The sequence below is a fragment of the Jaculus jaculus genome, chromosome 18, assembly GCF_020740685.1.
Source record: "Jaculus jaculus isolate mJacJac1 chromosome 18, mJacJac1.mat.Y.cur, whole genome shotgun sequence".
Classification (NCBI taxonomy): domain Eukaryota; kingdom Metazoa; phylum Chordata; class Mammalia; order Rodentia; family Dipodidae; genus Jaculus; species Jaculus jaculus.
In genome coordinates this window covers 62822818-62850712 of record NC_059119.1, presented here as the reverse complement: position 1 = coordinate 62850712, position 27895 = coordinate 62822818, and the positions used below count along the sequence as shown (strand labels likewise).

Here is a 27895-nt window from a genome sequence, read left to right as displayed (position 1 = left end):
CTCTCTCCCCCCACTTTCCCCTTTGAAACTCCACTCTCCATCACATCCCCTCCCCCTCTCAATCAGTCTCTCTTTTATTGTGATGTCATGATCTTTTCCTCCTATTATGACGGTCTTGTGTAGATAGTGTTGGGCACTGTGAGGTCATGGATATCCAGGTCATATTGTGTCTGGAGGAGCACATTGTAAGGAGTCCTACCCTTCCTTTGGAAAGCTCTTCCTTCCTTCCTTCCTTTCTTTCTTTTCTGAAGTAGGGTCTCACTCTAGCTCAGGCTGTCCTGGAATTCCCTGTATCATCTCAGGGTGGCCTCAAACTCACGGTGATCCTCCTACCTCTGCCTGCTGAGTGCTGGGATTAAAGGCGTGCACCATCACATCTGGCCAGAGAAAGCATTTTCCGTGGGACAAGACTGAAATAGAATTAGTGGTGTGGATCCTCATAATGGGCACTGAATCCCAGGGAACAATGTCTTTAAGAGTGGTCTTACAAGTAGCTAATCGTGTATGGGCCTTGTATAAAATGACAGTTATAGATTTTATAGCTGTTTGTTTGTACCAAGGCTGTAGACCTGAAGGACCTGTGTGCTCTTACATCTTGCCACTGTGACCTGCTAAGGTGAGGAAGCAGAGGAATTACAGGGCCGTGTCCATCATTGGCTCTGTTGAGCATCAGTGGCACATTGGGAGGTGTTGGACTAAAATCAGTTTGTGTTGGGATCCTGTGAGAAGCATTTGTGATGTAGCAGTTCGCGGAGATTCAATAGTCCGTGGTTTTAGATTGCAGGCACAGGCTTACACCATATTATGCTCTCTGGATGAAGAGGTAAGTTTCAAATCTATATTCTTACCCTCACCCAGAGCAGCAATGGGGACCACTGACCGGGCAGTTTATTTAGCATCTCTGAGCCTAAGCTACGTTCTCCTCTACTACCAAGTCACGCGCTGCCAGTCTCGTTTGCGGAAGTGCTGGGGAGAGCAGCGAGAAGTTCGTCTCCCTCGGTGCTCAGCTGCTGCTCTGTTCTTCATTGTACGGGTGACAGAAGCCACGAGAGCGTCTTGCGTTGACTCCATCCACCTGGAGAAATGTGGGCTCTCTCCAGTGAGGCTGGTGTTGCCAGGACCCGCAGTTGTGTGATCCCCCCCTGGAGAGCAGGAGGACCCCATTTAATGAAGGAAGCATTGTGGCAAGTTCAGTCCCTGCTGTTTAAATGATGCTTGCTTTTTCCAGTTGCTCATTTCTCACTGAAGATACCGGTCTCCAGGAATGCTCTAATGTTAATCAACTTTAAACAAAGTATATAGTAAAGGAAATTCTTGGCTGGGGAGATGCCTCAGAGGTTAAAGCACTTGCTTGCAAAGCCTGAAATCCTGGACTCAGTTCCCCAGCAACCATATAAAGCTATACGCACAAAGTGGCACATGTATCTGGAGTTCATTTGCAGTGGCAAGAAGCCTTGGCTTGCACATATTCTCTCTCTCTATCATACACACACTCTCTCCAATAATATAAATTTAAAGAGAGAGAGAGAAGCTGGGTGTGGCAGCACACACCTTTAATCTCAGCACCCGGGAGGCAGAGGTAGGAGGATCACCATGAGTTTGAGGCCACTCTGAGACTACATAGCAAATTCCAGGTCAGCCTGGGCTAGAGTAAAACCCTGCCTCAAAAAAACAAATCAAGGGGCTGGAGAGATGGCTTAGCAGTTAAGATGCTTGCCTGCTAAACCTAAGGACTCAGTTTTGATTCCCCAGAACCCACCTGCACAAGGGGGTGCAAGCATCTGGAGTTTGTTTGCAGTGGCTAGAGACCTTGGCATGCCCATGCTCTCGTTTTCTATCTGTCTCTGTGTGTGTGTTAAATAAAATAAAATATTTTTAAAAAACCAAATAAATAATAAATAAATAAAAGTTTTTTTAAAGAGAGAGAGAAAACTCCTTCAAGTACCAGGAATCCCTTATGAAACAGAATATATGTTTGTTCTGGGACTGGATAATCCTCAAACTGAATACCATCATCTGGAGCCCTTCAGTACCAGTGGTCGGTCTGTCTGTACTGACTCCCCCACCCCCACCCCCTTAGCGTTACGCAGGAGGAGACTCACGCTCCCTGACTCCCCCTGCTTTCTCAGAATGGGGGGGATGACCAGCATGACGATGAAGCGCCACCCACGGCCATTCTTCTTCAGGTGAGATGAATTGCGTGGTCAGGCGTGGTGACACATACCTTTAACCCTAACATTCTGGAGGCTAAAGGCAGAAGATTGAGTTTGAGACTAGCCTGGTTACATCGTGAGGCCTCAGCTAGCATAGGCTACCTAGCAGGACCCTGTCTAAAATCGATCAAAACAATTTGAAAAGGGAAGAAATGAATCCTGTAGCTCTCTGTGCTCCTGTAGCATTGGGCTTCCGCCTGACGCTTTGCATCGTACCTAGGCTTTCCCATATGTTGTTCTGACACATTGCATCTCACTCGTTCTGTCTGTCCCCCCACAATATGTTGCTTGTGGAGGTCCAGAAAGTATTTAATGAATCAACAAGTCAAGAAACAGCCCCAGCTTCGCGCCTGCTTCCATTAGCGGACATTTTCCTTCTGGGTGGCAAGGAACGAGCTGCTTCTAGCAGTCTTAAGAGCATGCCGTCTGCAGATAGGTCTGCTAGGGGGAGGCCAAAGATACCCTCAGGGAGCCTGTAAATCCCAGAGGGATCTGGAGTGCACAGAACTGGGCCGCCGGAGGCCTGGTTACAGCTGCTCACGCAGGCAAACTGTTGCTGTGTCCCTCAAGCACCCGGGAGACCTGCCCTGAGCACCAGATGGGTTGGTCTGCGGTGCTCATTGCGGCCACATGCCTCAGGGTGGGAAGGTGAGGACGCTGCAACAACGGCACAAACCTCCTTCAAGAAATCCCAGAGCATGGGATGGAGGGGTGGCTTAGTGGTTGAGGCATTTGCCTGCAAACGGACCCAGGTTCAGTTCCCCAGGACCCACGTTAGCCAGATGCACAAGGGGGCGCACGCATCTGGAGTTCATTAGCAGTGGCTGGAGGCCCTGGTGCGCCCATTCTCTCTCTCTCTCTCTCTCTTTCTCTCTCTCTCTCTCCCTCCCTCTCTCTCTCCCTCAAATAAATAAAAAAAATGTTTTTGAAAAAGAAATCCACGGTGTGGGTTGTACAGATACATACCATGTTAGGGTTGGAACCGCCATCAAGGGGCTCAGATCGCTGTGTGGATTATCCATTAAACAACAGTAAAAAAACAAAACATCAATCCACAGTGTTTGGTGACAAATATGGTGTATGGTGACCAATACCTGGAATCCCAGCATTTAAGAGGCTCATGCAACAGGATCAGGCGTCTGTGTCAGGCCTGGACTACATAGCAAAATTCTGTGTACAAACCACGAGCTATGGGTATAGGTCAGTGGTAGATGGCCGACCTGGAATGTTAAGACACTGGGCTCAGCCTCCCCTAAAATGAAGTAAGTGGAGTAGCTCATCTTTCTCCATCTTTGTCTTTTGGAGCAGCACAGAGATTGCCCCACAGTGATTACTGAAAGTGTGTGAAACCTGTCACATGAGCCCTGTTGCAGTCAGCGTCTCAAATGCTGGGATTATAGGCATGAACCACCATACCTGGCTTCCATCATGTATGTTTTCTCAAGTCAGAAAACTTGAGGCTTAAAGAGGTGGCATTGCAGCTGGAGAGATAGCTCAGGGGTTTAAGGCACTTGCTTGTAAAACCTGACAGTCTGGGTTTGAGTCCCCTGTACCCACATAAAGCCAGATGCACAAAGTAGCGCTTGAGTCTGGAGTTCGATTGCAGTGGCATGAAGCTCTGGCACACCTATATTCTCTCTCTCAAATAACTAAGTAAAGGTGTACATTACTGTATGTGATTTAAAGAGAAAGAGGGAGATGATGTATGTGTTGGCAAGTTCAAACCCTCCATATGCAGTGAGAGTGGATCTGAACCCTGGTTCCTTGGGCTGTCCTGGTGTTGCGCCCCTCCAGCCTCTGTGCACGGTGGAGTCTCGGCATGTTGCCCTCTAAAGGCTGGAAAACAGCACACAGAAGACTGGCAATTCCCTCTGGTTCATGTGCCAGTTAGTAAACACCCTTTATGACAGGCGCAGAACCTACAAAGACGAGGGTGTAGTCCCTGTCCCTCTGGGCAGGAAGGTGGGTACACTGTCAGGCAGAAAGTAACAGAAGGCAGGCCGTGACAGCCACCCTGGCTGGGGAGGCGGCCCAGGGGCAGGAGTTGGTGGGGGGGGGTGTGGATGACAGCAGAGGAGGACATGAGTGTGGTCAGGAGAGGAGGGTAGGAAAGGTGGGCGCCTGTGCAGATGTGAGGGGCAGGCACGTGCTGAGTCAGAGCACAGGCTGCAGGTGAGGCCGAGGCCAGCTGCTGAGGGGCTGTAAGGAAGCCATTCAGCTGCCCGTTCCTTATGAGTGGGAAGTGCCCAGCACTGCTGCACAGAGAGAGTGGCTGTCAGTGAGTGCGCACGAGCTGGTGTGAGCAGAGGCCTCCATACTTGGCCGTCGGTCATGCCTGCTTTATACCTAGTATTTGACCCCAGGTTATGCCTGGTCTTATACCTCAGCACTTGTATGTCAGTTATGTCTGGTTTTATGCCTCAGTATTTGGCCATCAGTCATGCCTGGCTTTATACCTCAGTAATTGACCATAGGTTATGCCTGGTTTTATGCCTCAGTACTTGACTGTAGGTTATGCCTAGTTTTATACCTCAGTACTCGACCGTAGGTTATGCCTGGTCTTATGCCTCAGTACTTGACCATCAGTTATGCCTGGTTTCAGGAATGCGAGGAAGGACTACATCACAGCTAAGTACATCGAGAGGAGATACGCAAGGAAGAAACATGCTGATAACTCGGCGAAGCTCCGCAGCCTTTGCGAGGCCGTGAAAAGCAGGGACATTTTTGGATTACTGCAAGCGTATGCTGATGGTGTGGACCTGACTGAGAAAATCCCTCTGGCCAATGGACACGTAAGAGTGGTGCTGCTACCTCACTTTAAAGAAAAAAAAAAAGAATAGGGCTGGAGAGAAAGCCAAATGACCCAGGTTTTTTCTTTTTTTTTCAAGGTAGGGTCTCACTGTAGCTCAGGCTGACCTGGAATTCACTGTGTAGTCTCTCAGAGTGACCTCGAACTCATGGCGATCCTCCTACCTCTGCCTCTCGAGTGCTGGGATTAAAGGCGTGCGCCACCACGCCCAGTTTTTAGGACCCAGGTTTGATTCTCCAGGACCCATATAAACCAGATACACAAGGTGGCACATGCATTTGGACTTAATTTGCAGTGGCTAAAGGCCCTGCTGTGCCCATTCTCTCTCTCTCTCTACCTACCTACCTATCTGCCTCTCTCTCAAATAAATAATTTTTTTTTTTTTTAACAACAAGAAGTTGAGTATGAAAACCTTGAATCTCTCACCTATGTCCCATGAAGTAAAGAGGAATAGGACCAATCCCACCATGGCACCTTCCCCAATGTAGTTTGTTGAGGAATTAAAGAGAAGGCATTCCATGTCTTAGCTAAGCTTTTTGTTAGGAAGAGGCAAAGGCGTCTGGATGATGCCTATGCGCTTTACTTTGCTGGTGCCGAGCGTGGAACTCGGAATGTTGCGGTTTGCTTTTCAGGAGCCGGACGAGACAGCCCTGCACCTTGCAGTCAGGTCCGTGGACCGGACTTCTCTGCACATCGTGGACTTTCTAGTCCAGAACAGGTGGGTCTAACACTAAGGAGAGGCCTTTGGGAGGGGCCAGGTGCTGCTTGGCCTACGTTGGCAGAATGCTCACACCTTCAATTCTGAACATGAATTACGGGGCCGATGGATACTGGATGCATGTGGAGAGTGCTCCCTGGTAGCTCTGGAGTGCGAGAATGCAGAGAGACTCCAGGGAACCACGGCTGCCCAATTCCCTGCCCAGTTAAGCAGGCCATGTCAGGGCCTGGGCCACCTCCTGTGCCAGGCACATTTGTCATGAGGCTGGCAGTGGTGGGTGAGGGCAGGAGGCATTCCTTTTTCACATGTCCCCAACAGAGCACCCCCAACAGTGCAGAGGTATGAAGGGAGTAAAGCCAGGCATGGTGGCTCACACTTGTAATTCTAGCACTCCGGGGACGAAGGCAGGCCATAAGTTCAAAGCCAGCTCAGCTACAGAGTCCCAGTCTAGGCTACACAGTAAGACCATGTCTCAACCAACCAGTCAACCAAACAAAAAAAGATGCATGCATGAGCCACTGGTTTAAGCCAGGGGTTGTAAATCAGAACACGGGATGGAGGCCATTTTATTTAGGTTGGGAGCCTCCTTGTAACCGTTGACGAGAGATACAAGCAGACAGTGTACCACAGGCCCAGGAGGCGCTGGTCATTGTACGCTCCTACCTTCGAGAGTACTGTCTGGCAGCTTCAGGCCACATGTCAAAACCCTTCAGTGTATTTGGCCACCCATACCAGCAGGGGCGCCGCACGCCTGCCAGGGGGCTGCCCAGTGCCCGTGTGCCAGAGGAATTGTTCGGTGGCGGGCTTTCGAGGTCAGGCTGCCTGTACCGTTCTTGTTCCCCACGTTCCCCAGCCCCGCTTCCTCCCGCCTGTGGCTCAGCCTTCTTTGTCTTTTCTCTGTCCCTGACCCGGGCAGTGGGAACCTGGATAAGCAGACAGGCAAAGGCAGCACGGCCCTCCACTACTGCTGCCTGACGGACAACGCCGAGTGCCTCAAGCTCCTGCTGCGGGGGAAGGCCTCCATCGAGATAGGTGAGCTGCCCAAGGGAGCGGGGCTCTGCACTGCTGGTCACGTCGCTCAGCTTCCTGCCGAGGAGAGCCAGCTGTCCCCAGAGAGGAGCAAGCGCCTGTCCTACAGGGCGCTTTCTCCGGACATCGGACATCAAGCAGTCCTGCCTGCTCCGCCACGTTCCAGGAGGGGTGGGGCTGGTCTTCACCACTGGGGTCTAAGTCCACGCCAACTCTGTCTCCCCACCTGAGGTCACAGCTGGGGAATTGAACCTGGGCCCTTTGGCTTTGCGGGCAAAGGCCTTAACTGCTTAAGCCATCCCTCCAACCCAAGAATGCACACTCCTACTGGGTGTGCTAGTTGGCTTTCCATCTGTGACAAATACCTAAGAAATCAAATTATGGGAGGGAAGATTTATTGTGGTTTGCAGTTCCAGTCTGAGATTGGCTAGCTGGCTCCATTGCTGTGGGGTTGGGTGTGAAGTGAGGCAGAAGCCTGTGGTGGGGAGGGCTGCTCTCCTCACGGCAGCCAGGAGAGAATGGGGCAGGGAGAGAGGGACAAGGCATTTTCTTCAATAGTGCGCCCTACTTCCCTGAGCTCATGAATGGGTTAATCCGTTGATGTACTTAGCACCCTCAAGGTCCAGTCACATCTCAGTAGTGCCTCCAGTTGGAGACCAAGTCTTTAACATGTCAGTCTTTAAGGATATATTATTTATGACTATTTTTTTTTTGAGGTAAGGTCTCACTGTCCCAGGCTGACCTGGAATTAACTATGTATTCTCAGGGTGGCCTCAAACTCCTGTTGATCCACCTACCTCTGCCTCCCGAGTGCTGGGATTAGAGGCGTGCGCCACCACGCTCGGCTAAGGATATATTATATACAAACCATAACACTGAGTTTTGCCATAACATCTCCCTTCTTCTCCCTTGGCTTGTAGCAAATGAGTCAGGAGAGACGCCATTGGACATCGCCAAGCGCCTGAGGCACGGGCACTGTGAGGAGCTGGTGAGTCCCCCTGAGGGGCAGCGGTCTGGCTGTCAGCTGCCCTCCTTGGGAAGGGTTTGCCCTGGCCCTTACTCAGCACAGCTCAGATCACAGTGGGACACGCTAACCCTGCCTACGGAAAGTGTGCTGAGCAGGTTTACTTGGCCAGGCCGCCACCACCCCCCACCCACCCACCCCGTGAGACCTCCACTCAGGTTGGGAAGTGCCTGCTGATTGCAGCGCAGAGCCATCGTCAGGCCACTGGAGCAGGGCCAGGCTGCCCTGCCACGCCGCCTGTGCCCTTGCACCCGTGAGTGCCCAGCTCCCTGCTCCCCACCATGCCGAGCTGCCCTTCCTACTTGGTTCCTTAACCCCAAGCTGCACAGATGAGCCCACACTGCTGAGAGGTGCGGGAGAGCGGAGGAGCTGCATGGCCGTAGTTCTGAGTTTGCAGTGCCTTTGCCCGCTGCAGCTGCGGGGACTCCCTCTCAGGCTGTCGCCTCATTAGTGAAGTTGAGTCAGTTGTACCTCTCTGCAAGATTGTGAGAATTGTTGCCCAGTCAATAGAAATATTAATAACAAATGCTACATAAGTGTAGCATAAGTAGCAGGTGCTATTCTAGACACGAATCTACTCATTTGGCTTCTTAGAGCCATTCCTTTTTTTCTGTTTATTTTTTTCTCTCCCCCCCCCCCCGAGGTGATGTTTCACTCTAGCTCAAGCTGACCTGGAATTCACTGTGCAGTCTCAGAGCAGCCTTGAACTCAGCAATTCTCCTACCTCTGCCTCCCGAGTGATGGGATTAAGGCATGCACCACCACACCAAGCTCCTTTCTTATTTTTTTATTTTTTAGTATTTTTTATTTATTTGAGAGAATGAGCACCCCAGGGCCTCTAGCTGCTGCAAGCAAACTCTAGACACGTGCGCCACCTTGTGCATCTGGCTTACGTGGGTCCTGGGGAGTCAAAGCTGGGTCCTTTGGTTTTGTAGGAAAATACCTTAACCACTAAGCCATCCCTCCAGCCTTCCTTTTTTATTTTTATTTTTTGTAAGCAGAGAGAGAGAGAGGGAAAGGATGTGCTAGAGCTTTTAGCCACTGCAAATGGACTCCAGATGCATGCACTACTTTGCACATCTGTCTTTATGGGGGTACTGGAGAATCAAACCCAGGTCATTAGGGTTTGCAGGCAAGTGCCTCAACCACTAAGCCATCTCTCCAGCCCTCACTCTTTATGAGTTTCCACCATGATCCCCATTTATAGATGAGGAGGCAGGTGTAGAGAGGTCAAGAAGGGCTGGAGGGATGGCTCAGCAGTTAAGGTGCTTGCCTGCAAAACCTAACGACTTGAGTTCAGTTCCCAAATACCCACATAAAGCCAGACACACAAAGTGGCACATGCATCTGGAGTTCATTTGCAGTGGCTAGAGGCCTGGGCATGCCCATTCTCTCTGCATCACTCTGTCTTTCTTTGCTTGCAAATAAATAAATTTATAAAAATATTTTTTTAAAAAGCCAGGCGGGGTGATGCATGCCTTTAATCCCAGCACTTGGAGGCAGAGGTAGGAGGATCACCGAGGGTTCGAGGCCATCCTGAGACTCCATAGTGAATTCCAGGTCAGCCTGAGAGACAGTGAGACCCTACCTCGAAAAACCAAAGAAATTAAAATAAAAAGATCAACTAACTTATGTAAGGTCACCTAGTTACTGTCTGGCTCTGGAGAAAATGAAGGCTGAACACCCTAAACAATATTGCATGTAACGAACTGCTTTCTGTTTTGTGCATGTGGAGGGGAACTAGCTACCTGGCTTCTTTGAGAGACCCAAAGAAAGCCTTCAGATCGTTTTGTGCAGACCTTAGTCCTCCCGCACCGTGGGCCAGGCCAGCCTAGCAGCGAGCACTACTTTCCCCTGAGGTTGCACACAGCTCCCATGTGCAGCGTTGACACCTCCAGGCTGTTCCCAAGCATCCTTCCTTGTGTGCCCAGCGCACCCACGGTTTACAGAGCGCTTGCCGGGGGCTCTGGGTCTCCAGGTTATCCTGTGGGTCAAGTCGAGGGGCCTGAAGTGAGACCCAGGGACTGACCGGGGTAGCCGTGGGCAGAGGAAGGCAAGCTCCTTCCCCGCTGCTGGGCCTTCTGAGACCCCCTCCCCGGCTGCCTCCCTGGGCAGAAATGGGCCCTGCGGCTGCGGGGGCGGCAGCGTCCCTAACCGCCCCACTCTTCACAGCTGACCCAGGCCTTGTCTGGGAGGTTCAATTCCCACGTCCACGTCGAGTACGAGTGGCGCCTGCTGCACGAGGACCTGGACGAGAGCGACGACGACGTGGACGAGAAGCTGCAGGTCCGCGCCTGGCCCCTGCGGGGACGCGCACGCGGGGCGCGGTCCTTAGGCAGAAAGCCGCTTTTCAGGAGAGAAAAGAAAAGATAGAGCCGGGTGTGGTGGCGCACGCCTTTCATCCCCGCACCCGAGAGGCAGAGGTGGGAGGATCGCTGTGAGTTTGAGGCCACCCTGAGACTCCATAGTGAATTCCAGGTCAGCCAGCCTGGGCTAGAGTGAGATCATACCTTGAAAAACCAAAGAAAAAGAAAAGAAAAAGCATTTTTAAAAATATTTTTGTTTTTATTTATTTATTTGAGAGAGAGAGAAAGATACAGAAATGGGCAGGTAGAGAGAGAGAGAGAGAATGGGCACACCAGGGCCTCCAGCCATTGAAAGCAAACTCCAGACACATGCGCCCCCTTGTGCATATGGCTAACGTGGGTCCTGGGGAATTGAACCTGGCTTTTGCAGGCAAACGCCTTAGCCACTAAGCCATCCCTCCAGCCCTTCTTTTAATTTTTTTTGTTGACAATTTCCATAATTGTAAACAATATCCCATGGTAATTCCCTCCCTCCCCCCACTTTCCCCTTTGAAACTCTACTCTCCATCATATCCCCTCCCCCCTTTCAGTCACTCTCTTTTTTATATTTTATTTTTATTTATTTGACAGAGAAGGAGAGAGAGAGGAGACAGAGAGAGAGAGTGGGTGTGCCAAGGCCTCCAGCCACTGCAAAAAAATCCCAGATGCATGTGTCCCCTTGTGCATCTGGCATACGTGGGTCCTGGGGAATCGAACCTGAGTCCTTTGCCTTTGCAGGCAAACGTCCTAACCACTAAGCTATCCCTCCAGGCCAGTCTCTCTTTTATTTTGATGTCATGATCTTTTCCTCCTATTATGATGGTCTTGTGTAGGTAGTGTCAGGCCTGTGAGGTCATGGATATCCAGGCCATTTTGTGTCTGGGGGAGCACATTTTAAGGAGTCCTACCCTTCCTTTGGCTCTTACATTCCTTCCACCACCTCTTCCGCAATGGACCCTGAGCCTTGGAAGTTGCGATAGAGATAGTTCAGTGCTGAGCACTCCTCTGTCACTTCTTCTCAGCACCATGATGCCTTCTGAGTCATCCCGCAGTCACCGCCATCTGAAAAGAGAAGTTTCTCTGACAGAAAGTGAGAGTAGCGTTTATGTATGAGTGTGAACGTTAAGAGAAGTGCTTGACAAGTGTACCCTAACTGGGGAGTTCTAGGCCAGTAAGAGACCCCGTATCAAAATATGTGGATGGGGGCTGGAGAGATGGCTTAGCAGTTAAGGCGTTTGCCTGCGGAGCCAAAGGACCCAGGCTCCGTTCCTGAGGAATATGAGAAGGAAATGCTGCTCTGCCCTGAATTAGCCATGGGGCTGTTGAAATTGATTGCTGCCGGGTGGCCAGGGCCAGGTGTGCTGCGGTCGTAAGATGGCGAGTTTGGGAAGGGGGACCTCAAGAGCAGTACAGAGCAAGCATTACTAGAATTCTATCTGGTAAGTCTCTCTCATTTTCTCTCTCTCTCTCTGTGTGTGTGTTTCAAACACAAGAGTGAGTTTTGAAATCCTGCAGCTCTCGTGCGACAGTGGAGAGTTAACAGGGTCCCGTGTTGCACGTGAGATGTCACCATGACATTGTGTTGGTGTCAGTTAGAGAGAGACATGTCTCCATCTCTCCCTCTGCCCTTGCATCTGCCCACAGCCCAGTCCGAACCGGCGGGAGGACCGGCCTGTCAGCTTTTACCAACTGGGATCCAGTGCGGCATCTTTAGCCAGAGATGCTACCAACCTCGCCAAGGACAAGCAGAGGGGCTTTGGGCCCAGCATCCTGCAGAACGAGACGTACGGAGCCATCCTGAGTGGCAGCCCACCCCCCTCCCAGCACGCAGCCCCCAGCACCACCAGCGCGCCCCCACTCCCCCCTCGGAGCGCCGGCAAAGGTGCGCAGCTTCGTGTCCCCCGCGAGTGTGTGTGGGAGCTAGCTCTGGGGAGGTGGCCCATGGGTGCTTCTTGTGTAGCTTCTTGTGTTTTCCATTCACTCCCCAAAGGAATTCCATCATTCTCAAGATTCCCAGCAGTGTAGAGACTTTGCTGGACTCTTACTCTGGCAGACTTGTATTCTAGGCAATGCAGGCCACTCCAGCCAGGCCAGCCACAGATGATAGTTGGACCCAGAGCCCCCTGACCAGTCAGGAGAACCCCGCTGCTCCTCTCTTGGTGCCTTAACCCCCCCCCCCCCACTACTCTCCCCCTGCCTCGATTCTCTCTCTTACTTCTCTGTGTGCATCAGGGCCAACTTGTCCTCTGGGATTACTTTATATCTCTATGATCCTTGTGAAGTGAGAGAGTAAAAGATAGTAATTTGGGGGCTGGAGAGATGGCTTGGCAGTTAAGCGCTTGCCTCTGAAGCCTAAGGACCTTGGTTCGAGGCTCGATTCCCCAGGACCCACGTAAGCCAGATGCACAAAGTGGCACATGCATCCAGAGTTCTTTTGCAGTGGCTGAAGGCCCTGGTGTGCCCATTCTCTCTCTCTGTCTGCCTCTTTCTCTTTCGTCTGTCTGTTGCTCTCAAATAAATAAATGAAAATAAAAAATATTTTTTTAAAAAAAGAAAGTAATTTTAGGAACAATCCTGAGCTTAGACATCGTTTGAGCCTCCCAATGTCTCAAGTGTGAGCAGCTCCCTAAACCTCTGTCTCCCATGGCAGTTCTGCTCTGCAGGTGACATATGTACACGCAAAACAAACGCGGGAAAGGCCGTTTTTCTGATCATGAAGGCTGCTTGGTCACTGTGCTTTTAGAAGCAGTCGGCTAAGCTTTCTGCTCAGCTGGAGATGTCAGCCACGGGCAGGTGCCCTCCCAGGGCAAGGCGTAGGCTTTGATGGATGGCTAGACTGGACAGGACAAGAGCTTCCACATGCTGGGGCCTAGAGCATAAAAGCACACCATAAGTTGTGCTAGCCTGGTTCTTGGTAGCTTGGGCGGAGAACGGGGTGCCGATGGCATCAGGTGATTAGGAGCCAGGCTGGAGGGTGAGCAGACCACCACATGCCCCTGAACCGCACGGTCCTTGGTGGTGTGGCCGAACTCCATCTTCTCAGGGCGTCACCCTGTCCCATCACTCAGGGAGACCCAGAGAGTCATGTCAGCCACTGAATCACAGCCCTCGGGAGCAAGCCCTGTATCTGGATGGCCCAGAAGTCAGCACACCCTCCTACCCGTAGCCCCGTCTCAGAGTGCACTGGGCCCCAGCATGACAGACTCGCCCTGCGCAAGGAAGGCAGCTGAGAGGCCAGCTACACATCTCGCTGCCGCCTCCTGCAGGCTTCGCAGGGCACTGCAGGTCTTGATGGACATCTTGTTCATTCTGAAAGGCAGCGTCAGGAGAACTGGGCACCTCGCTCTCAGCAGTGGTTTGTGATGGAGGAGAGACTTCATTTTGTGCTGTTGGGTGGTGGGAACAGATGTGATAAGCTCTTCACCTTAATTTCTTGGCTTCCGAAAGTTCTGCACCCCTGTTTTCACCCAGCCCATACTGGTCAAAGGATAGAATTCCCACATCCAGGTGGATAGGAGAGTTGACATCACCATGTGTCCCCCACTTGGGGCAGAGCCTGCTTACTTGGAGGTGTGTGAAGGTTCCCTCCTGACCCTGGGGCCTGATCTAGAGACACTGTCGCTCGTTCTTGCTGCCAGGCCCGGCCCTCCATGTGGGCTGTGCCCAACCATGACGCACGGTTACCCCTGTGCACCTGACTAAATGACACTCGGTGAGAAGGACGCGCAGCTTTGTGAGGCAGGGATGCGCTGTGCTCACGGACAACCCCCACAGGAAGGGCAGGGGCGAGCAACAGCTCTAGAAGGGTCATGTTAGTCGTTTTACTAGCGAGAGGATCAATAACAAAGTGTTTTGTTTCTGTTTTTGTTTTGTTTGTGTGCATGTGTGTGCGTGCATGTGTGTGCACGTATGTGTGTGCGTGCGTGTGGGTTTAGTTCAGACAGCCTCCTCAGCTAACACCCCGTGGAAGACAAACTCTGTAGGTGTGGACGGTGTAAGCAGGCAGCGATCTTCGTCAGATCCGCCAGCTGCCCACCCACCGCTGCCCCCTCTTCGAGTGACATCTACCAGTACGTTTTTTTTTCTTCCCTTTTCCTTTCTTGCCAGTGGGCCTTGTAAAGCTGGAAGATGGGGCGCTGTTGGCAGCCACCTGGGAAGACAGTTTCAGGGCTACACACTGTGTACAGACATACCCAGGTGGTTTCCCTGGGGCCCCCAACCTTCTACCCTCTACCTTCCCAGCTGCAAACTCCTGTCAGTGTCCCCCCACACCCCCCAAGATGGCTCACTCACTCTTTTCTCTATCTTGCAAAGCATTTTCGCAGCGTGATCTCCTCTACACATGCCCCTAGGCCTTCTGTGTATTTTCAGTATTTGGGGTGGTCATTTTAGCTATAATCTGGCATGTTTCATTGCCAATGTGTGGTTGGAAGTCCCCAATGAAGCCGGGCGTGGTGGCACACATTTTTAAACCCAACACTCGGGGGGACAGAGGTAGGAGGATCACCATGAGTTCGTGGCCAGCCTGGGACTACCAAATGAGTTCCAGGTCAGCCTGGGCTACAGGGAGACCCTACCTCAAAAAAACAAAAACAAAAACCAAGAAACAGAAAGAACATTCCCAGTGTCTTGGGAGAGAGGCAGTGGGAAAGGCCTTCGTCCCGCGCTGGAGCAGAGCCTCTTCCCTGGGTCGGAGGAACTCTGGACCCTGGCTTCTTCGGCTCCCTGCCCTGCCTCGGCCTAGGTGGCAGCACTGGCCGCTTCTCTGCTCCCGGAACACTGCGGGTCTTCCCAGCTCGAGGCGCCTGTGGCTTTGGTGGAAAGCACTCAGCTCAGCCCAGCTGCGCAAGCTGCCTTGGGAGGTGATATGGCAGCAGGGATGGGGACAGTGTGTCCAGAAGGCTCTGCAGAGGCTGCCCATGTCCAATGAGGGGTCAGTGGACAGGCTCCAGCAGAAATATACCCAGGTCCAAGCAGCAAGGGGTCTCCTATTGGTTCTCCTGCCTGCCTCTCAGCCCCGGGCCTGGGTTTAGTCTGTCTGTTGGCATTTTCCTTCACAAGGGAAAATGGAAAAAAGGAAGAAAGATTATAAATTGGAACCTTTTTTGCTGTTTCCTCTTTGGTCACCCCAGGCCTCGTTCCCTCTGACTTTCCTGTGCCAGTGATGCCACCTCTTAACTTGTCCTCTGATCTCACCCTGCCTGGCACCCGAGGGTGCCGAGGACCTTATTCCCTCCTGGTGATAGACCAGCTCAGGCCAGGCCCTCCAGGGCAGAGGCCCAGCCCTCTGAACTGTTGAGACGGGAGCTGAGGCCGTACCCTGTTTACTGGCTTGGACTTGCCGCCCTGCCCTTCCTGCACGGTGTCGGAGGGGAGATGGGCGCTTAGGGAGACAGCGGGTGTGGGGTCTGGTGGCTCACGCTCCGTTCCCATCTCCCTCCTCTCTCCACAGATCCCCTGACCTCTGCAGCACCCCCTCCTGTTGCCAAGACGTCAGGTGTGCTAGAAGCTGTGAGCCAGCCAAGCAAGGTCACCCAGCCTGGGACCTCGCAGACCAAGCCCCCGCCCCCACCACCGCAGCCGCCCAGCCGCCTGCCTCAGAAGAAGCCAGCTCCTGGGTAACCACCCCCTACCTGGCCACCCAGTGCCTGGTCACATCTGCCAGTCCTGCTTTTTGAGAGGGCTTCAAACGGGCAGTGGCCCCATTCCCTCATCTGTTGGGGATTTCTGTGTGAACTCTAGGAATCTTGTGTGTTGCCGTCATGGTGGAATGAGAGGTCAAGCCTCACATAACTTATTGATCAGCTCATGAGCATCTTCAAATTAATTCCTAGAGAGTTGTTTTTTTTTTTTTTTTACTGTGAAAATTTGTTACAAGCATAAATCCACAGAATTAATTTACATTTGTGTTTAGTGTAGACAGATTTCTGGAGTGAAGACCTCAAGACATGAGCCTCTCTTGGTTCTGTGGAAATAATCTTTCGACTTAATTTATTTATTTATATTTATTTGAGGGTGGGAGAGTGAACAAGGGCATGCCTGGGCCTCCTGACACTACAAACAAAACTCCAGGTGCATATGCCACTTTGTACATCTGGCTTTATGGTGGGTACTGGGAAATTGAACCCAGGCTATCACGCTTTGCAAGCAAGCACCTCTGAGCTCTCTCTCCAGCCCCTGGAAATAGTATTGAGTGCGTGGCCCCTCTGAGGTCTGGGTTACATGTTTCCTGCAAATAAGGACTTTCTGCCAGGGATCCAGTTCATCTCCCTTAATCCGTTTTTGTTGTTGTTATTTGTTGTTTATTTATTTTTTTGAGAAGGAGAAAGAGGCAGAGAGAGAGAGAATGGACACACTAGGGCCTCCAGCCACTGCAAACAAACTCCAGACACATGCGCCCCCTTGTGCATCTGGATAACATGGGTCCTGGGGAATCAAACCTGGGGTCCTTTGGATTTGCAGGCAAACGTTTTAATCTCTAAGCCATCTCTCCAGCCCTTAATCTGAATCTTTATAGTAGAAAGTGCCCCCCCCCCCCCGCCAGGAGAGGGCTGTTCTTTTTTTGTGCAATGCCTTTCCTTCCTCCCTTTCTCTTTCCCTCCCCTCCTCCACCCCTGCATCGTGCTGCTGGCTTCTCACCCCGCTTCCCTCACAGCCATCCTGGTGTCCCTGCTACCTACTGGAGAGGCTAGGAGGGCAGTCTCCAGCTGGACCGTGTGAAGTGTCAAGAGGGCACCTTAGGGGGGTGGAGAGATGGCTTAGTGGTTAAGGCGCTTCCTTGTAAAGCTAAGGCCCCACACAAGCCAGATGCACAAGATGGCACATGAGTCTGGAGTTCGTTTGCAGTGGCTGGAGGCCCTGGCATGCCCATTCTCTCTATGTGCCTCTTCCTCCCTCCCTCTTTCATATATGAATAAATAAAATGTTAAAAGAAAAAAAACTTTTAAGAAAGAGAGCACATGGTTTTCTCCATCAACCACCTTCTGCCACCTTCACCTTCCATCCTTACCTTGTTTCCTTGCCTCTCTTTAAAATATACTTTCCAAAGAGCTTTTCTCAACTCTATCTTCCAGTTTTTTTATTGGACCTTTCATTCCTGTTCTCACAAGTCAAACTCCTTTTTGTAAATTTTATTTTTATTTATTTATTTGACAGAGAAAGAGGGAGAGAGAGAGAGAGAGAGAGAGAGAGAGAGAGAGAACAAATGGGCATGCCAGGGCCTCCAGCCACTGCAAATGAACTCCAGATGCATGCACCACCAGTGCATCTGGCTAATGTGGGTCCTGGGGAGTCAAACCTGGGTCCTTTGGCTTTTCAGGCAAGCACCTTAACCGCTAAGCCACCCCTCCAGCCCCAAACCCCTTTCTTTTAAAAAATAGTTTACTTATTTTCACATAGAGATATAGAAAGGAAAATGCCAGGGAACTCCAGAGGCATATACCACGTTGTGTACCTTGCTTTACTTGGGTACTGGGGAGAGTCAAACCTGGGTCATCAGACTTTGCAAGCACTGCTGAGCCATTTCTCCAGCCCTTAGTCTTTTTCTGGTCTCCTGTTTTTGCTTCATGAGATCTTTCTGGAAGAGTGTGAGTGACCTGAGGGGCGTTGCTTGTCCCGGTGTGTTTTGCCCCTGCCATTTTGGCCTCTGTGTGGGAGGAGTGTCCCCCATTAAATGCTCTGTGCCCATCTGTTCCTGAGACATTGAAATCTAACTGGCAGACTGCATACAGCTGCCTAGGTAGGTGTGCCAGCTGTTTTTCTCCTGTGAAAAATGCCCAAGATAAACAGATTAAATGAAGAAAGATTCATTTTGGTTCATAATTTCAGAAGTTTTAGCCCAGGGTCGACTCTCACCGTTACAGTGGGCCTGTGCTGAGGCCCAGCCTCACGTCTATGACATGGTGGGCAAAGCTGCTCACCCACAACAGCAGGGAGAGTGAGGAAGGGCAAGGGGCACAATGAGACCTTCAAGGGCACGTCCCTAGTGACTCACTGCCGCCATCAAGGCCCCGCTTCTCAGTTGTGCCATCCAGCTATGGCTCCATCAAAGCCCGAACCCGTTGATTGGCTCAGAGCCTGCCCACGAGTGCATCAGCAGGCACCCAAGCCGTCAACACAGGAGTCACAGCACAGTTTCTGTTTAAACTGGATGCGTGGTTTTCCGCGAGGGGTGGTCGGGTTGGGCTTTCCGTCTGGTGAACTCTGAGTTTGAGTCTTTTTTTCTCTGGGCAGCTTAGGTTTGATGATGCCTTGCCTGAAAGGTGTGGTGTGTTTTCTAATATTTAAGTAGGGAAATCAAGTTAAGTTCTCACTTGGTCTCTCTGTTTTTAAGATGCTCCTACCATGGTCTTCCCTAGCCCAGACTCTGTTTGCTGTGTCCTCTTAGGAAAGGAAGTTCTGTTGTCAGGGGTTGGGGTAGGGTAGCTGGGAATCCAAAAATCCACTAGATCTGTTTAAAGATAGGATGAATCCTCCTATAGTTTGTCTGCCCCTCCCTGTTCCCACTTCAGAGGTTCTTGGCTGCACAGGGCCTGATCCAGAACTCTCCTCTCGTCTCCATGAGAGTCTCCTAGGCCAGCTAAGGCTGATTACAACTCACTCTTTTCTATCTCCAGCATCCAGAGTTTTTCTTCTTTAGTCCCCTTTGCTTTTTTTTTTGGTTTGAATTTTCATTTTTAATTCTCCTTGGGAACTGGAAATATTTTTATTTCAATCTGCCTTTAAATTTTGTTTTAATTTGAGGGAGAGAGAGGAAGAAAGAGAATGGGCGCACCAGGGTCTGTAGCCACTGCACATGAACTCCAGACGCGTGTGCCCCTTGTACATGTGGCTAATGTGGGTCGTGGGCAATCGAATCTGGGTCCTTTGGCTTTGCGGGCAAATGCCTTAACCATTAAACCAGCCCTCAATCTGCCTTTTCATTTCTCCTCTGTGATTCTGGGAACAACCCTAGAGCCTCGTGTCTGCTAAAAGGTCAGTCTACATTGAGCTGCACCCCCAGGACACGACCTATCATTTTAACTGTTTTTAATTATGGAGAGGGAGAGATAGAGATATAGTGTATGTGTGTGCACCAGGGCTTCTTGCAGAAGAGCTCCAAGTGCGTGTACCATGTGGTGCACCGGGCTTTATGTGGGTGCTGGGGGGGGGCACCCGGCCTTGCCGACTTTGTGTGCGTGCACCTTTAGCCAGTAAGCTATCTCCCAGCTCCCAACCTGTCATTCTTAACCAGAATACTTAGAGAATGTATGCCGCTTTGTAAGGCATCTCTCCAGAAGACCAAGGACACGTCCATGCAGTCCCATTCTGAAACAGTGAGAGGGAAGCTGGGCAGGGCTGCAAGGAGCATGCTTCCCCACGCCTGGGCGCAGCCTGGCTTCTGCATCTGGTCCAGGCCTGTGTCCCCTTCCTTCCCAATTCCCTTATAGCATCCTCACATTCATGGTCTCTTTGCTTCTGCTCTTTAACCTACCAAACACCTCTTGACATTTCAGGCAGGAAACCGGGCCTCTGTCCCCCCTCAGGGGACCAAGGGCTGTGGTGCCGACAGGAATGGGGTAGGTCACGGCTTGCTCTCGCCAGGTGCCTCGAAGAGTTAAGCTAGGGCTACCGGATGAGGTTCCTCTCTGTTGCTACCTCACTAGGTGTAGTCTGATTGAAAAAGGGTGTGGTCGGGGCTGGAGAGATGGCTTAACAACTAAGGCGTTTGCCTGCAAAACCTAAGGACCCAGGTTTAATTCCCCAGATCCCACATAAGCCAGGTGCACATGATAGTGCGTGAATCTGGAGTTCGTTTGCAGTGGCTAGAGGCCCTGGCACACCCATTCTCTCTCTATGTGTCTCTCTCTCAAATAAGTAAAAATACTTTTATTTTTTGTTTTTTGGTTTTTCAAGGCAGGGTCTCACCCTAGCCCAGGCTGACCTGGAATTCACTCTGTATTCTCAGGGTGGCCTTGAACTCACAGCAGTCCTCCTACCTCTGCCTCCTGAGTGCTGGGATTAAAGGTGTGCGCCACCAGGCCCAGCTACAATTATTAAAAAAAAAAAAAAAAAAAAAAAAAAAAAGGAAGGAAGAGTGGGAAAGACAAAGTGCATGATGTCAGAGTGAGTCTGTCCAAGACAGATTCCAAAGAATGGAGCCAGGTTGTCACCGTCACTGGAGGTGCATTTTTTTTTCTTTTTAAAACATTTTTACTTATTTATTTGAAAGCAACAGAGAGAGAAAGAGGCAGAAAGAGAGAGAGAGACAGAGCATGAATGGGTGCACCAGAGCCTCCAGCCACTGCAAACAAACTCCAGATGCATGCCCCCCCTTGTGCATCTGGCTTACGTGGGTCCTGGGGAATCAGGCCTCAAACTGGGGTCCTTAGGCTTCACAGGCAAGCGCTTAACTGCTAAGCCATCTCTCCAGTCCCATGGAGGTTCTTTTTATTTTCTTTTTCTTTCTTTTTTTGGTTTTTCGAAGTAGGGTCTCACTCTGGCTCAGGCTTACCTGGAATTCACTATGTAGTCTCAGGGTGGCCTCGAACTCTCAGTGATCCTCCAACCTCTGCCTCCTGAGTGCTGGGATTAAAGGCGTGCACCACCACGCCTGGCATGGAGGTTCATTTTTAAAGGAAGACATGTGTGGCCTCTTTGAGGAAACAGTCCCACCTCCTCTGTAATTTTGACGTGGTATAAACCTGGATTTTCTTTTTTTTTTTTTCTTTTAGAGCTGGAGGTAGAAAACTGGGCCTCACAGGCCAGCTGCACGTCTCTGCCCATGGCCAGTGGTTCTGAGCTCAGAGGCCATTGTACTTTGTAAACGTTGCAGGGGGAATCCAACAGAAAATGTTTTATGGCACATGAGAGCCACATGGGATTCAAATTTCAGTGCCCGTGTATTACTTACTTGTTGCCAAGACTAAATACCTGGCCAGGAGTAACTTAGGGGAGGAAGGAATGATTTCAGCTTCCAGAGGCAGGTGGCAGTCCATCGCGATGGGGGCAGCCGTGGCGGCAGGAGCTTGAAGCAGGTGGTCACATTCAGGCCACAGTGAGGAAGCAGAGTGAGGAACGCTGTTGCCCAGACAGCTTTCTCCTTTCCATACAGTCCAGGACCCCACCCAATGGAATGGAGCCACCCACTGTTAGTGTGGGTCTTGCCACCTCACGCAAATCCCTCACAATACAATCCCTCACAAGCTGAATCAGTGTGCACCATTGCAGCCTGGCAACAAAGGTTTGCCCCATGGCACACTCACATACTAGTTGCTACAGACACTAGCGTTCTGGAAGAGTTGTGTGAGGATCAGGATTCAGCACTGTCCTTTGGGCCTTTGATTTGTTTCTTTTTAAAAAAATATTATTTATTTATTTATTTATTTGAGAAAGGGGTGGAGAGAATGGGCGCGCCAGGGCCTCTAGTCACTGCAAACAAACTCCAGGCTCATGTACCCCCTTGTGCATCAGGCTCACATGGGTCCTGGAGAATCGAACCGGAGTCCTTTGGCTTTGCAGGCAAGCTCCTTAACCGCTAAGCCGTCTGTCCTGTCCCGGCCCTTTCATTTTTTCCTTTCCCCATAGAGCTCAGGCAGTGGTGAAATCAGCTCACCCATCTTCAGCTTGAGCCCATAGGGGTCCCTTGTTAGGGGGTTGAGCAAGTAACCACCGATGTCTATAAAGCTGTTGCTCTTCTTCTCTCTAGGACTGACAAGCCTACCCCACTGATCAACAAAAGCCAGCCAAGAGGACCTGGTAACTAGTTCATTTGCAACTGGGTTTGGTTCTGCTGGGGGCATGACGCATGGGGGGCATTTCTAAGCAGATGATTGGCCCTGAGCAGGGTCTGGCTGTGCTCTGCGTGCATCTGTCTCGTCCTCCTCTGAGCAGCCTGAGGTCTTGGGGACTCCTTTTCTGACCTTTTACACCCTGAAAAGGCAGGCAAGGACACTTTCCCCTCAATACACCAGAACTTCTGGAGAAATCTGCTTTCAGACACAACCCGGTGGCTCTTACAGTCTTTGTCTACATCTCATGGTTATGACTGGTGGGCATCTTATAAAGTTGCTTCATTTTGGCTCTAACACAGTGGATCTCTCTGGAACAGAAGCCCCGGGTCCTGTGTCCAATGCCATGGCCCTACAGCCCCCTGCACCTATGCCCAGGAAGTCACAGACGGTAAGTGCACTGTCCTGCTTCCTACACTTTGCTCTGGCTGAGGGCAGTGAAGCAAAAGGACGTGCCCATTTCTGGCTGTGGGGCTGGAGGAGGGCCAGAGGCTTCTTTCTGGTGCTGCTTATGTGATCTGGGGAACTGGTCAGCTTCACCTGCCGACCACAGCTGCATAGAGACCCTTGGGAGCTCCAGGCCCAGCTGCTGGGATGGGGTCTCTCTGGCACCGAGCTGCGCTCAGCTGCCTCACCTTGACCTCTGTGGGCTTCCCAGCTCTGGGTACGGGACTTGTGAGGCCAACAAGAAGCCTGTTCTCTGCCCAAGAGCCTGGCCTCCTGCCACATTAGCCCCTTGACCCATCCTCCTCCAATGCAGACCAAGTTGAAGCCCAAGCGGGTCAAAGCGCTTTACAACTGCGTGGCCGACAACCCGGATGAACTGACCTTCTCCGAAGGGGACGTGATCATCGTGGACGGGGAGGAGGACCAGGAGTGGTGGGTAAGTTGTGGGGCCCGCACACAGGAGAGGCGCTGAAGCCCATTGATCGGGTCCTTGTTTGCTACCAGGCCGCAAGCCCCTGGCTGCTCTGCCCTCGACAGTCTGGTGTCTCCCGTGTAGACAGCCTCCTGTCCCCCCAGGGGGTGCCTTCCTGTCCTGGTAAGTAGCTCACTTGGGACTTCATCTTCAGAGACACTCGAGGGCCTGAAGAGAGAGCGTTGTATTGAGGCCTTGAGTTCCCATCAGGACCCCCCACGCCATTGAGTAATGCAAGGTGTTCAGGGCAGCTGAACAGCCATGTCTTCTTTACTATTATTATTATGTTTACTTACACGGGAGACAGAAATAGGCAGAGAGCAGAAGAGGGGGAGAGAATGGGCGCGCCAGGGCCTCCAGCCACTGCACATGAACTCCAGATGCAAGCGCCACCTTGTACATGTGGCTTGCGTGGGCCCTGGGGAATCGAACCTGGGTCCTCTGGCTTTGCAGGCAAGCGCCGTAACTGATAAGCCGTCCCTCCAGCCCCATCTGCCTTCTTACCCCAGCACAAGCCAAGGACTACTTGGCGTCCAGCTAGAGCAGGAGGGGCGGGGCAAGGGGCTTTCCCCGTGGCTCCTGACAGTTCAGTCAGCTGGGGACCTGGGGGGGCTCTTGTACCCACACACGTGGGTGCCATCATCCGTGGACGGGAGCTGTCCACGGCACTGTGGCAGAGAACCTTGAAAGCACCAGCAAGGGTGCGCAGAGATGGGCACAAACCACTTGAGAGGAGTCTATGTAGCAATCACTCAGCCACGGCTGCCACCTAGTGGGCGCTCGTGGCCCTGCGCCGTAGACCACTCAGGTACCAGCATTTCCACCACTTCAGATAGGGCTGGGGCCTTTGCTTTCTTAGGCACAGGGAATTTGACCTTATCTGTAGTCACCCTTTCTACAAAGCCCCTCCTGTGTTCTAACCCCCCAGTTCTCTGCCTCCAGTGGCCCTGGGACTCAACCTTGCAGCACTGTCCTTGGCCCACCTGTCCTTTTTTGTTAACTTTATTTGAGAGAGGGGGAGAGATAATTGGTGCACCAGGGCCTCAGCCACTGCAATCGGACTCCAGATGCCTGTGCCACCTGTTGGGCACGTGTGACCTTTCGCTTGCCTCACCTTTGCGTGTCTGGCCAAGGTGGGACCTGGAGTGTCAAACATGGGTCCTTAGGCAGCGCCTTAACCACTAAGCCATCTCTGCAACCTTCACCTGCCTTTCCTGAGGAGAAAGAAGTGCCTGCTACTGGAGAACCCCCTTTCCCACAGCCGCCCTCAGCACAGGCCCGGTAGGGACAGCAGCCTCTGGGTCAGCCTGTGCTGATCGCGCTCCCGCTGCGTCGCTGGCTATGAGGATCTAGACCCACGTCCCTGACGGCTGCTCACGTCTGTCCACATTCTACCACGTAAATGGGGTTCCAACCTGACAGAGGCTTTAGTCTTACAGAAAACACCTAATTGTTTCCAAAAGTATAGACATCCCAGACAGGTATAAAAGAAGTAAATGTCACCCATAACCACAGACCCTGTTTCCATTCAAACCCGTCACATGTATTTTGACATTTTTCTTATACACTTGGATTTGCCAATCTCCTTGACATGACTGAGATTACACTTTAGTGCAGTTTGCAATATTTACACAGAATGAAATGAAATGTGGTTTTGGTTTTTTGAGGTAGGGTCTTGTTTCAGCTCAGGCTGACCTGACATTCAATTCACTATATTCACTATAAAGTCTCGGGCTAGCCTTGAACTGATGGGAGACAGAGGTAGGAGGATGCACCACCTCATCTGGCTGAAGTACTTTTTTTGGTTTTTCAAGGTAGGGTTTCACTCTAGGCCATGCTGATCTGGAATTCACTACGTAGTCTCAGGCTGGTCTCTAGTTCACAGAGCTCCTTCTACTTCTGCCTCCCAAGTGCTGGGATTAAAGACCTGCGCCACCATGCCTGGCTTTTTTTTGGTTTTTCGAGACAAGGTCTTGCTCTAGCCCAGGCTGACCTGGGATTTGCTATGTAGTCTCGGGCTGCTCTCTAATTCACAGAGATCCTCCTACCTCTGCCTCCTGAGTGCTGGGATTAAAGGCATGTGCCACCACACCCAGCAAATACATTTTGAAGCTTCCACGAAGCCTAATGACATTTCTGTATATCCAAGTCACACTTGTGCCGTTTCTTGTGCAGGCAGGGTGTGGTGGTCAGGTGCTGCCCCAGGGCCTTCCAGACTACCAAGACCCGGGGAGGCCTGTTGGGAAGACTTCTGGGGGCCTATGAAGTGCCGGGGGCAGACAGTGTAGCAAGCACAAGGGAGAGGGAATATGATACAGTAGTTTTGCCCAAGTAATTCTTTGGCAGAAGAAATTCTTCTGAACAAATCACTTTTTACTAAATGCTGTAATGCTCCTCAGAATCCTCACAAGTTACACTTTGCATTTCAGATCGGCCACATTGACGGAGATCCTAGCCGCAAAGGAGCATTTCCTGTGTCATTTGTGCACTTTATTGCCGACTAAACTGCTACTGAACAAAAGCCTTTCACTGTTGTGTTCCTGTTTTGCCATTGGTACCGAGACTCTCAGCCCATAGCCAAGTTCATAGGTTGTGTTGACAGCCTGTTTTCTCTCACACCACCATTCTGTTTTAAAGACTCAAAAAGGCAGTTTTTACAGATAGTCATTGTTTTTATAATTTGTGGCTTTCATGAATTGCTTAAAAGGTGAACTAAAAAGTTATTTTAACTATATAACATGAGATCCTGTGTCTACATAAGTAGGTAAACCTAAAAAAAAAAAATGCCTAAATGAATTCTGAAGTTCTCAATTCTCGACCTAAGTCTGGAGTTACCTCGCCGCAGCCATCGTACGGGCAGGCCGGCAAGCTGCTGCTTCCCAGGTCGCTGCCCACCTGCGCTGTCCGTTCAATGCCACCGTGCACTTTCACGACGGGGGAATTTACACGTTAGCCTTGTACTTCCCAGCCCTGGCCTGTGAGGGGGCAGCTGCCACGGTCTCCTGCATGTGTGTTGCGAACAATCACACTTCACCAACTGCCCAGGGGCTGTTCTAGCACAGCGACAGCAGGCCGGTCCGCCCCAGCGTCTAGCACCGAGGATGGCGGGCTGCAGAACAGCCCGTCGAACACGGGCGTGCTTTAGGTGTTAGAACTCGCCTCCCTGACGCTCCCCCGTCATCCCGGAGGCAGCTGCACACCAGTGGAGCGAGACGTGCCCCGCTGCTGCCTGCTCTGTGCGCCACCGCCTTCCCCTGCCAGCTCCCGAGGACGTTCACTTAGCTTCGTGTCCTGTATCTGTATGACACGCCCACAGGGATGGTAGCCGCACTGTCTTGAAACTTAATCTATCCATTTGTTTGTGCTCGACAGCATATCAGAAATCAGTAGGTCCTAGTTAAGACAACACTCCCAAACATCCCAGTTTTGCTATGTAAGGCCATCTCTTAAACTTACACTATGTGGGGAGGGGGATGGGAATTAGGTTGTGTATGATAAACTCAAAACTCATTAGTTTAATGAACTTGACTGGCATACCTGTTAGCCATTGTGAGTATAAGATTCATAGTAGGAATATTGGAAATGTTGGCGCTCTCTCGGAATAAATAGGCAGGCATGTGATGCCCACTTGGACTTCGGACAAAAGTAAAAGAGTAAATTTATAGGCTTGTAAAGCAAGGCAGTGATGCTCCCGCATCTGACACGATGGTACATTTGACTGAAGCAGCTCATCTTGATCATGCAGACCTCTCTGAAGTGTCGAGTTCTGGTTTTGGCATTGTATTTTTGTTTGCTATATAAAGGAATACAGAACAAACTGGAATGTTTTATGAGGATGTAATTTCTTTTTGCCTTTCAACATTCCAGGTTTTAAAAGATGTGCTAGTTTTGTAAGTAAGTCTTTTTTTAAGCACTACATCTATTTTACTAGTTAATTTGTTTGAACCCTTCCTTTAGTCACGTTTCTCACAGACTCAGAGCACCTGCAGTGCACCGCTCTAACAGCCCTTGCACTGTATCGCTGTCCGTCTCTGACCACCTGGGGCCAGCTCTTTGGGAACTCCAGTCCCAAACCAACCAACCAGGTTCACTGGTACATAAATACCTAGGAAATATTTTTCCACTCTATAATTTGGTGGTGCTATTGTGCAGTCATTGATAGTACTTTTACCAGAACAGAAATCCTATTAACTTCCCTGCTTAGTTAATATGCTGTTTGCAAATTTTAAAAAAAAGGAAAACATTGTAGATATCTATTTATAATTGAAGTTTACATTTCATGACCTTTAGCTGCAGGATTTGGGCATTCTGCATGCCACTTTCCATCAGGTCTGGTTTGGAGGGAGGACGACTCAGAACAGGTGCAAAGACCAGCACGGTCTGGTAAGGATGGAGAACTATCTGCAGCCTGGAATGCTGTTTTGAGATGTATGATATTTCAATTCATCACTTGATTCCTTTGGTCTAGTTGCAGCGCAACTGTATATATTGTATAACCGAAGCTGATTCTTATTTTCATTGTCCTTAATACAGTGATTTATAATTAGAGCATGTTTAACAAACTTACCTGTTAACCAGTCATTTGACTGGAGAAAAATAAAGTACTTTTAAACAACATAGCTTTCTTTTTAGTGTTTTCTGTTGTTGTTATTTGTTTTACAGGGAGAGTCTCATGCTAGCCCAAGCTGACCTGGAACCCACCTCTATGGTGCAAAGCTGGCTGCCAACTCACAGTAGTCCTCCTCTGCCTCCCAGGTGCTGGGTTAACAGAGTACACCGCTGCGCCCGGCTTTCCTTTCAGCTTTTAAAAGTGCTACACATTGACATGCTTAGAGGATGCTGTCCGTGAGGTCCTCTAAAAACAGACTTTCAGCATTCGTAGTCCCCCTCTAAGGGTCTCTTAACTCTGAGATAAACATGTTTTACTGGTTGTCTCTTTGACTAAAGGTACTTTTGGGGGCCGGGAAGATGGCTCAGCAGTTAAAGGTGCTTGCTTTGCATAGCCTGCTTGTCTGGGTTCAATTTCCAAGCAACCCACGAAACCAGTGGTACATGTCTAGTACATGCAGC

The 27895-nt window shown here is 50.8% G+C and overlaps 1 protein-coding gene across 7 annotated transcripts in view; it reads left to right on the top strand.

The window, feature by feature from the left end:
* The window catches only part of Asap2 (ArfGAP with SH3 domain, ankyrin repeat and PH domain 2), a 171917-nt gene extending 144475 nt beyond the window's left edge, over positions 1 to 27442 (top strand). For 2 of the 7 annotated variants that reach the window (XM_045137219.1, XM_045137218.1), the window contains 12 exons: positions 4816 to 5005; positions 5655 to 5740; positions 6657 to 6772; positions 7690 to 7757; positions 9966 to 10079; positions 11783 to 12020; positions 14074 to 14208; positions 15591 to 15756; positions 21825 to 21874; positions 22209 to 22297; positions 22667 to 22789; positions 25255 to 27442. In XM_045137219.1, coding sequence (XP_044993154.1) covers positions 4816 to 5005; positions 5655 to 5740; positions 6657 to 6772; positions 7690 to 7757; positions 9966 to 10079; positions 11783 to 12020; positions 14074 to 14208; positions 15591 to 15756; positions 21825 to 21874; positions 22209 to 22297; positions 22667 to 22789; positions 25255 to 25329 — 1450 coding nt within the window. In that variant the 3' untranslated portion in view covers positions 25330 to 27442. The remainder of the gene's footprint in view (positions 1 to 4815; positions 5006 to 5654; positions 5741 to 6656; positions 6773 to 7689; positions 7758 to 9965; positions 10080 to 11782; positions 12021 to 14073; positions 14209 to 15590; positions 15757 to 21824; positions 21875 to 22208; positions 22298 to 22666; positions 22790 to 25254) is intronic. The other 5 variants (XM_045137225.1, XM_045137224.1, XM_045137223.1 and 2 more) reach the window with 3 other exon arrangements.
* Positions 27443 to 27895: the final 453 nt, after the last annotated feature.